The 10,000-nt window shown below is 44.8% G+C and overlaps 1 protein-coding gene across 6 annotated transcripts in view; it reads left to right on the top strand.

Moving 5' to 3' along the window:
- The window catches only part of arhgap27l (Rho GTPase activating protein 27, like), a 29,557-nt gene that overhangs the window by 13,039 nt on the left and 6,518 nt on the right, over nt 1-10,000 (top strand). For 4 of the 6 annotated variants that reach the window (XM_037791354.1, XM_037791356.1, XM_037791355.1 and 1 more), the window contains exons 3-11: nt 1-39; nt 3,156-3,377; nt 5,223-5,402; nt 5,505-5,684; nt 6,941-7,003; nt 7,119-7,202; nt 7,291-7,386; nt 7,496-7,576; nt 8,272-8,334. The exon at nt 1-39 is cut by the window's left edge and continues 899 nt beyond it. In XM_037791354.1, the coding sequence (XP_037647282.1) occupies nt 1-39; nt 3,156-3,377; nt 5,223-5,402; nt 5,505-5,684; nt 6,941-7,003; nt 7,119-7,202; nt 7,291-7,386; nt 7,496-7,576; nt 8,272-8,334 (1,008 nt within the window). The remainder of the gene's footprint in view (nt 40-3,155; nt 3,378-5,222; nt 5,403-5,504; nt 5,685-6,940; nt 7,004-7,118; nt 7,203-7,290; nt 7,387-7,495; nt 7,577-8,271; nt 8,335-10,000) is intronic. The other 2 variants (XM_037791357.1, XM_037791358.1) reach the window with 2 other exon arrangements.

Here is a 10,000-nt window from a genome sequence, read left to right as displayed (position 1 = left end):
GCGCCGCCTCAACCTGCACCTGCCCCGCCCCCCACACAGGTAAGCTAGAGCCTCCAACCACAGTCTGGATAAAACATCTGGTGTTCTGGGATTTGATTTGTTGCCACATGAAGTTCAGTCACATTTCAGAGCTTCAGGTCTTTTTACAAAATAAAAGCCCCACAGCGTGTCGTTTCCTGCAGCGTCCACACAGGAAGTCAGAGAAGAAGAAGAAAAAGCTGTTTCCTCTTTTTATTCTCATCAGAGCAGAAACACTGCTGACCTTTGACCTCCAGCACAGTGCTCCTGGCTAACAGCTGGAATACACTTTTATCTTGATTTATTATATTTTCCTATATTATTTTTAATTGTAATTTGTAATTTATATATTTTTATTTTGTTTATACTTTTTCTATTATTTATTTTATTTATCTTTAATGTTTAAAATCATTTATTAATTATATTCTATATTTATTATTCTTTCTTATTTTTTTGTTTAAGTTTAATTCATTATTCTAATTATATAATTTACTTATAGTGCCTTTCTTTATTTTTATTCTTTAAAAGAGGGGGGGGGTCGTCTGGTGATGTCACAGCAGGATGTGATGAGGTCAGCAGGATGTAGTGATGTCACAGCCGGCAGGATGTGTTCAGGGTCAGACAGGAAACTGTCAGAAAGCGTCGCTGCAGCGACACCAGCAGGACGAGAGAGGAACAGCAGCGTAACCCGACACCTGAGAGAGAGTACACTGTAAAAGGTGTGTTAAAAACAGCAGCGTAACCAGACACCGGAGAGAGTACACTGTAAAAGGTGTGATAAAAACAGCAGCGTAACTTGACACCTGAGAGTACACTGTAAAAGGTGTGTTAAAAACAGCAGCGTAACCTGACACCTGAGAGAGAGTACACTGTAAAAGGTGTGTTAAAAACAGCAGCGTAACCCGACACCTGAGAGAGTACACTGTAAAAGGTGTGTTAAAAACAGCAGCGTAAGCAACACCTGAGAGACAGTACACTGTAAAAAGTGTGTTAAAAACAGCAGCGTCACCCGACACCTGAGAGACAGTACACTGTAAAAGGTGTGTTAAAAAAGTTAAAATACTTTTTTATTTATTTATTTGTTTATTTATTTATTTGTTTATTTAATATTATTATCTTTAGTAGTAGTAGTAGTAGTAATTATTTATTATTTATATTATTATTATTATTTATTTATTTATTTGTTTATTATTAATTTATTATTAATATTATTATCATTAGTAATAGTAGTAGTAGTAGTAATTATTTATCATTTATATTATTATTATTTATTTTTTTTGTTTATTTATTTTATCATTATTATTAATAATAATAATAATAATAATAATAATTAATTTATTGTCTATGAATAGACAGGGGGCGGGGCTACTGGCTGCAGGGGGCGGGGCTACAGGCTGCAGGGGGTGGGGCTACTGGCTGCTGCAGGGGGCGGGGCTACATGCTGAGAGCTGCAGTCTGACAACATGAAGCAGCTTCAGTTCCAGACGGATTACAAACCTTCTGATGGAGTTTGATGTTGAAGAGAATTTATTGGACACAGACAGAGACAGAGAGAGGCATTATGGGTAAGTCCAGAAAGACAGCTGATCTCCAGTCAGGTTAATGTGACCTCTGACCTCTGACCTCTGTCTATCAAACATTCAGAGGAGTCCCAGCTGATCCTGGTCTCAGTGTGTCTGTAGTATTGTGTTGTTACTGTATCACAGTACCGTAGAGAGTTCTAACTAGAACCCTCTCAAACAGCAGCTGTAGAGTGATAATCAGATTTTGGACACGCAGTAATATTTCCATCTAAAGGTGTTGTTTATCAGATTTATTTAAATGTAAATGAAAAAAATGACACACACAAAAGACAGCACAAAATCAAGTTAACGTCCAAACGGAGCAGAAAAATCATGTTTTATTAAAATCCATATTTTGACTTTTCTTCTGAATGATCTGACTGATGGTGTTCATTAATCCTCCGTCACACCAACACTGTTTGTTGTTTATGTGTGTGTTTGTGTGTGTGTGCATGTGTGTGTGTATGTGCGTGTGTGTGTGTGTGTGTGTGTTTATAAACCAGAGGAGGAGGACTTCCTGTCTCCACCCAGAGACAGGCTGTTAGTGTTAATGAGGAACATTAACGTCATGAAAACATGAAACACAAACAGATTCTAAACTAAATCAGTGGATCATCAGGACGGCTGCAGGTTAATGTTCTGTCTGTTTTCTGATTAATTGATTAATTGATTAATTGATTAGTCGACTAATCGTTGAGAGTTAATAAAAAGTTTCTGTAACTTTGTTTGTTCAATAAATAAAACAGGAACTCCAGCAGAAAGAGTTTAGATTAATTCACGAGTTCAGAAACTGAAATGTTTAAAATAAAAGATGTCGTCTCTCCAGCAGCGTTGGACGTTCTGTCCCTTTAAAGGGACTGTTTGTTAGAATCCTAAATGTCTTGTTAACAGCTTCACCTGTGGCCGTCAAGTCAACTAAAGTCAGCGTCCTGTTGCTGGCGCTTGTGCTCGCTCTACATAGACATGAAGGAGCATCGCTCAACACAGTGAGGAGACACACGTCAGCTAAAAGCACAATATCACTCTATATTTCAGCTGCTTGGCAGTAATGTTAGCTGACCAGACCAAGGTCTCTCCATGAATCAATGCTGATCCTAGTGTTGGCTTTTCCTGCTTCAGCCTCCCGACCGCGGCCGGAGGGAACGGGGGAGACGCCAGAGTTTTGGTCGGAGACGATAACGTTTCTCTCTGCGGAGCCCCGTCACTTCACAAGACACGGGAAACCTCTGTTGGTCTGGAGGAGCTGCAGCAGAGACTCCGGTCCTGGAGACCAAAGCTACGGTCTCCCCCGCGTCCTCCGACCGCGGCCAACACTGTTTAACAGCTTCACTAGATACAACCAAGAGGTTTTGGTGCTTCACTGGAGTTTGTGTTGGAGTCTGAGTCTGAACAGCGGAGACACACGAGAGACCATGAGACACACGAGAGACCATGAGACACACGAGAGACCATGAGACACACGAGAGACCATGAGACACACGAGAGACCATGAGACACCGACCAGCAATGAGTTATACGTGTTAGAAGTTACAAACAGTCCTTTTAAACTGTCTCTCTCTCTCTCTCTCTCTGTAGGACCACAGCTCGCTCCCTCCTAAGTCGCCCATCTACGCCAACGTCTCCTCTCTGAAGAAGACGTCCGTCCCTCAGATCTCCGTCTCCAGCCCCGCCCTCCCTTCGTCATCACTTCCTCCCGACCACACCCCCTCCGTCCCAGGGGACACCCCCTCCTCTTCGGTCTCTTCCTCCGGGATGATAAGCCCCGCCTCCCCGCTCAGCCCACAGGACGGCTGGCAGGTAAGATGACCTCTGACCTCTCACAGGTGTGTGACCTCACAGATAAACGGTGCCTTCAGGTGGCGTCATGTTTACCGTGTTCACCAGCAGAAAGGAACCGGTGTAACGCTGTGAGGTAAACTGACAGCAGGTGATGGTGTTATAAGATGACTGGCTGAGTCAAGGCGGATCATTTTGGGTTATACTGTATGTGGTGAAACATCGTTAACAACAGGTCGGCTGATCTGGTTGGGTAGTGTTCCGTGTCCGTGTTCGTGTTCGTGTCCGTGTCCGTGTTCGTGTTCGTGTCCGTGTCCGTGTCCGTCTTCGTGTTCGTGTCCGTGTCCGTGTCCGTGTTCGTGTTCATGTTCGTGTCCGTGTCCGTGTCCGTGTTCGTGTCCGTGTCCGTGTTCGTGTTCGTGTCCGTGTTCGAGCTGCTTTACTGGATTTGACCTGAAATATTATAAAATGTTATTTATGACGAGAACTTCTCCGTGACGTTAACATGTTGTTTACTCTCGACTGGCCTGGAATCAGCTGATTAGTAACTTTATTATAACGTTACTAAACGTTACCTTTGAGCTAGCATCTGTTGAGCTAACGGATTAATGAGCTAACAATCAGCAATAACTTTGACTTAGAACTCAGCTGGTTCGTTGCTTGGTAGCTAACGGTAAAGTTAGCTAGTTCCAGGGTCTGATATTAACTTTCTTCACTTCCTGCCAGTTTTTAAATCTCTGCGCTAAATGAAGGAATAACAATTTAGATCTGATGTCATTCAATATTTGATATATTTTACATAAAAATCATTCTAAACATGGTAAATTACAGAGTTATAATTACACCGTAGCTTCTGATAACGTTGTAATTTAACTTCACCCAATACTCATTTTTACTGAGCAGAGCTTGAATGCCTCATAATAATAACTCAATTGGACCTCCTTTAACGTTAGTAGCTCCGTTATTTAACCAATCAGGACTGCGCTACAGACGGCTGCTAACAGCTAACGTTCCTAACTCTCCTCCTGTTGATTTAAACACAGATTTATCAGGATGTCCGTCTCCTCAGGTTTAGTAGCGTCATGCTGTTGAGCGCTTTTTTTCTCTCCGCCGTGACTCCGGTCCAAACTGCAACACGATCCAGCGTGCGTATGCGTCATTGTGCAGCGTAACTGTGGGAAAGCATCAATAAGAGGAGAGATGCCAAGAAAGAGGACAACTACTGTTCTCTATCCCATCTCTAGCGTTTTCACCGCCACTGACAATAATTTACCCCCATTTGGCGGATGGCGGGTGCTAATTTCAGACCCTAGTTCACTAACTTTTTGTAGTTTTAGTTGACCATAAGTAAAAAATAGATCTCTCATTTACTCTCTACTGACGTGTGGAAAGTGAACCAGCCTCTCTGGTGTCTTTGGTCTCTTTGGTGAAGCAGTTAGATGCTGAACAGCTGATAAGCAGCTGCTGCCCATCAGTGGTGATTGTATATAGACTGTGTTTTGGTGCTGATTGTATATAGACTGTGTATATAGTATATAGTATATATAATATAGTGTATAGTATATGGTTATTATTATTTACAGTGGTTCTCTGAACGTGGTGTCGGCTGCGTCGTCTCTTCGTGTCCCTGCGACTCGCTGAGCTCATTAAAGGTTAATCAGATGGAATCGGAGCCGTTCAGGTTCGTTCCACTTAAAGCTCCTCGTGTTGCTGAGGAGCAGCTGACGGTTCGCTGCCTTGCTCCGAGACACTCCAGCAGGACAGACAGCCGTTAAAGCTTCAGCTAAACCAACGCTGTCTGTCGGGAGAGGGTTTGATCTTTGGATAGAATGAATAGAACCCGTCTCTACTGTGTCGTTCGTTCAGGTGCACACTGACCAGGACAGCGGGAAGGAGTTTTATTTCCATCCTCTGACCAGACAGACCACCTGGTCCGACCCCCGCAACCCCCCACCCCCGCCGGCTGGAGACGTGGACCAGTCTGGGGACAGCGACGGGGAACAGCTGACCTCGCCCTCCCCTCTGTTCTCCCCCACCTCCTCTCAGGTACGACGAGTCTCCAGCGTCCATTAGTAGGATTAAAGTACGAACAAGTCGTCACAGAGCCTGTAAAACTGTTTCCTGTTTCTGTGAACTGCTTCCTGTCAGGGTTCTGGTTCCGGTGGTTGGGATCAGCTGTTGGACAAAGTCTCAGGGAGGTTCTACTACTACAACCCCACTTCAGGGGCCACGTCCTGGAACGTACCGGAGCCCATCTCCCCCTCCTCCCCTTCATCCCCTTCATCCCCCCCAGGATCTACAGCCGACAGGAAGCACCACGATGGCCCGGTATGATAAATCTGGGTTAAACTGGGCTAAAGCGGGGCTAAAGCGGGGCTAAAGTGGGGCTAAAGCGGGGCTAAAGCGGGGCTAAAGCTGGGCTAAAGCTGGGTTAAACTGGGCTAAAGCGGGGCTAAAGCGGGGCTAAAGCGGGGCTAAAGCTGGGTTAAACTGGGCTAAAGCGGGGCTAAAGCTGGGCTAAAGCTGGGTTAAACTGGGCTAAAGCGGGGCTAAAGCTGGGCTAAAGCTGGGTTAAACTGGGCTAAAGTGGGGCTAAAGCGGGGCTAAAGCTGGGTTAAACTGGGCTAAAGCGGGGCTAAAGCTGGGCTAAAGCTGGGTTAAACTGGGCTAAAGCGGGGCTAAAGTGGGGCTAAAGCGGGGCTAAAGCGGGGCTAAAGCTGGGCTAAAGCTGGGTTAAACTGGGCTAAAGCGGGGCTAAAGCTGGGTTAAACTGGGCTAAAGCGGGGCTAAAGCGGGGCTAAAGCGGGGCTAAAGCGGGGCTAAAGCTGGGCTAAAGCTGGGTTAAACTGGGCTAAAGCGGGGCTAAAGCGGGGCTAAAGCTGGGCTAAAGCTGGGTTAAACTGGGCTAAAGCGGGGCTAAAGCTGGGCTAAAGCTGGGTTAAACTGGGCTAAAGCAGGGCTAAAGCTGGGCTAAAGCTGGTTTAAACTGGGCTAAAGCGGGGCGTACGCTGTACGATTTTAGCCTGTTTCTGGCCCAAAATACAGTGTGATCACTCAGGTCGTGGCTGATGATCGTAGCGTATAGCGTGATCACACAGGTCGTGGCTGATGATCGTAGCGTGCAGCGTGATCACTCAGGTCGTGACTGATGATCGGAGCGTATAGCGTGATCACTCAGGTCGTGACTGATGATCAGAGCGTAGAGCGTGATCACTCAGGTCGTGGCTGATGATCGTAGCGTATAGTGTGATCACTCAGGTCGTGACTGATGATCGGAGCGTGCAGCGTGTTCACTCAGGTCGTGACTGATGATCGGAGCGTGCAGCGTGATCACGCAGGTCTTGGCTGATGATCTGACCATACAGCGTGATCACATAAATCGGAAGCTTTGGCTAAAGATCGGAAGCGATCTCCTCGTACAGTCGGAGTAGGAAGTACACAACAACATGTCTAAAATCGTACAGCGTACGTTCAGCTTTACGTTAGCTGAAGCCGTTCCACGACTGAAGAACAGTTCTGTGTTTTATTGAGCTAAAATTGTCTTTTTTTAAATAATAATTGTTGTTAATGTGATTAATCTGAAGCCGCCGCTGCCACAGGAGGATTATCCCGTACACGCACAGAATGACAACGACGTCTTCACAACGGTACAACACACACACACACACACACACACACACACACAGACTCAACTTTGACTCGTCAATCTCTCATCAGTTTTGCTATTTTAATCTCCAATTTGTCACTGATGGTTTTTCCCAGAATCCTCAGCAGCTCGCGGTTCTGATTCCCAGAGCCAAGCTGGACCTGAAGGATGGAAACTGCCCTCAGATCAGGATGCAGGAGGTAATCAATCATAGATCAATGAGTCTGTTAGTGCACCTAGGTTTTCATTCATTAATTCATTGATTCATTGATTCATTGATTGTTCCAGCTTCCGGCTTTGCCCCAAAGACTGATGGGAAATGGAGTTTCTGAGGAGGGAACGACTGTGCCGGCCAGGAACTGGAGACACAGCGTGGCCGAAGACGTGAGGCAAACCAACATTTGTGAAAAAGATAACTTGTGCTAACGAGATAATAACGTTTGAGCGGTTCTGTAGAAACTTGAAGTGCATTTAAAATCCTTCTCTGCTGCAGACGTTTGCTCACACCCACCGGAGGAACGTCTCCGACTTCACCGACGTGTCCAACAGAAGACACTCCCCCGACAGGTCACAGGTAGACACACACTCACCTGTCTCACCGTTACACTCAGACCTACTCATCTGCTCTTCTATACATCCTTCATCCATTCATTCATTCATTCATGCATCCATTCATCCATTCAGTCATTCATTCATTGATTCATCCATTAATCCATTCATTCATCCATTCATTCATTCCTTCATCCATTCATTCATTCATTCCTTCATTCATTCATCCATTCATTCATCCATTCATTGATTGATTGATTGATTGATTGATTCATTCATTCATTGATTCATCCATTCATTCCTTCATTCCTTCATTCATTCATCCATTCATCCATTCATTCATTCCTTCATCCATTCATTCCTTCATTCCTTCATTCATTCATCCATTCAGTCATCCATTCATTGATTGATTGATTCATTGATTCATTGATTCATTGATTCATTCATTGATTCATTCATTCATTCATTCCTTCATTCATCCATGCATTGATTCATTCATTCATTCATTCATTCATCCATTCATTCATTATTCATTGATTCATTCATTCATTCATTCATTCATTCATTCATTCATTCATTGATTCATTCATTCCTTCATTCATCCATGCATTGATTCATTCATTATTCATTGATTCATTCATCCATTCATTGATTCATTATTCATTCCTTCATTCATTCATCCATTCATTGATTCATCCATTCATTCATTCCCTCATCAAGCTCAAGGTACACAACCTGAAGAGGAACCTGTCGGATCGGAGCACAGGCTCCCGCCAGCTGAACGTAGGTCCTGGTTCCTGATTGGCTGCTGAAGCCGCTGGGTGTCTGTCGGTACTCTGTCACAAATTAGTGGTCGTTTCCAGATCTCCCGTAGTTACCGTAGAAACGTTGCTATGGTCAAAGAATCAAACTAACATTTCATTTCATTTCTAAAACACTAACTGGTTCTGAAGGGAAGTTTCTGGGCCGTCGCCTCCTCCTGTGTTCCAGACACCTGCACTAACCCTCCTGATCACACATTCAGATATAAACTGGAAAAACAAAGTTGTTAAACTTGTGTTTGGTGGATTATTTCTCTGTTGTTACAATGCTAATGGTCATTGTATTTTACATGGTTGTAAAGCCTGTTTATTGACCTTCACAATGATGTCACACTTGTAAGGATCATGTATTTGTGGGATGAGCAGCACAGCTGATTATGTGGGGAGCACCCAAGAAAAATTTGCCAAAATGCTCCGTCAATGGTAAACAGTGTATTCTCCTGTTGGTTTATTTATTTATTTATTTTATTTAAAAAGGATCCCCATTAGCTGATACCAATGGCACCAGTTAGTCTTCCTGGGGTCCGAATGCCAATGCCAATTAGCATTGTAACAACAGAGAAATAATCCACCAAACACAAGTTTCCCAACTTTGTTTTTCCAGTTTATATATATATGTATGTATTGTACACATTCATCACATGTATTCACACCTCTGAAGCTGTGGTGGAGTTCTGCTGGTGATTCTGCTGGTGGTTCTGCTGGTGGTTCTGCTGGTGGTTCTGCTGGTGATTCTGCTGGTGATTCTGCTGGTGGCTCTGCTGGTGATTCTGCTGGTGGTTCTGCTGGTGATTCTGCTGGTGGTTCTGCTGGTGATTCTGCTGGTGATTCTGCTGGTGGTTCTGCTGGTGATTCTGCTGGTGGTTCTGCTGGTGGTTCTGCTGGTGATTCTGCTGGTGGTTCTGCTGGTGGTTCTGCTGGTGGATCTGCTGGTGATTCTGCTGGTGATTCTGCTGGTGGTTCTGCTGGTGATTCTGCTGGTGGTTCTGCTGGTGGTTCTGCTGGTGATTCTGCTGGTGGTTCTGCTGGTGGTTCTGCTGGTGATTCTGCTGGTGGTTCTGCTGGTGGTTCTGCTGGTGATTCTGCTGGTGGTTCTGCTGGTGATTCTGCTGGTGGTTCTGCTGGTGGTTCTGCTGGTGGATCTGCTGGTGATTCTGCTGGTGATTCTGCTAGTGGTTCTGCTGGTGATTCTGCTGGTGGTTCTGCTGGTGGTTCTGCTGGTGGTTCTGCTGGTGATTCTGCTGGTGATTCTGCTGGTGGTTCTGCTGGTGGTTCTGCTGGTGGTTCTGCTGATAAAAGTCTGTTTTAAGAGGAGATTTAAAGACGATACTGACTCAGCCAGATGTCCTCAGCAAGGCCTGACTGCAAACGGTCAAACGGTCCTTGGAGATGTTTTAGAGGTCCTTGAGAAGGATCTAAGGGTCCTTGAGGAGTATCGAGGGGGAGGTGTTGAGGATCACTTTGGGGAAGTATTGTGGGTTCTAGAGGAACTTCTAGGAGTCGGTATTGAGTTTTTAGGGGTCTCTCAGGATGTTTTGATGGTACTTGAGTTGGTGTTCTTTGTCTTGTGGAAATTCTAGAGGACCTTGAAGAGTTCTAATGGTTCTTGAGGAGGTATTATAGGTCCT

This window comes from Sebastes umbrosus, chromosome 14 (genome assembly GCF_015220745.1).
Source record: "Sebastes umbrosus isolate fSebUmb1 chromosome 14, fSebUmb1.pri, whole genome shotgun sequence".
Taxonomy (NCBI): Eukaryota; Metazoa; Chordata; class Actinopteri; order Perciformes; family Sebastidae; genus Sebastes; species Sebastes umbrosus.
Note: the sequence above shows the minus strand (reverse complement) of the source record. Positions and strands in the feature narration are given on the sequence as shown.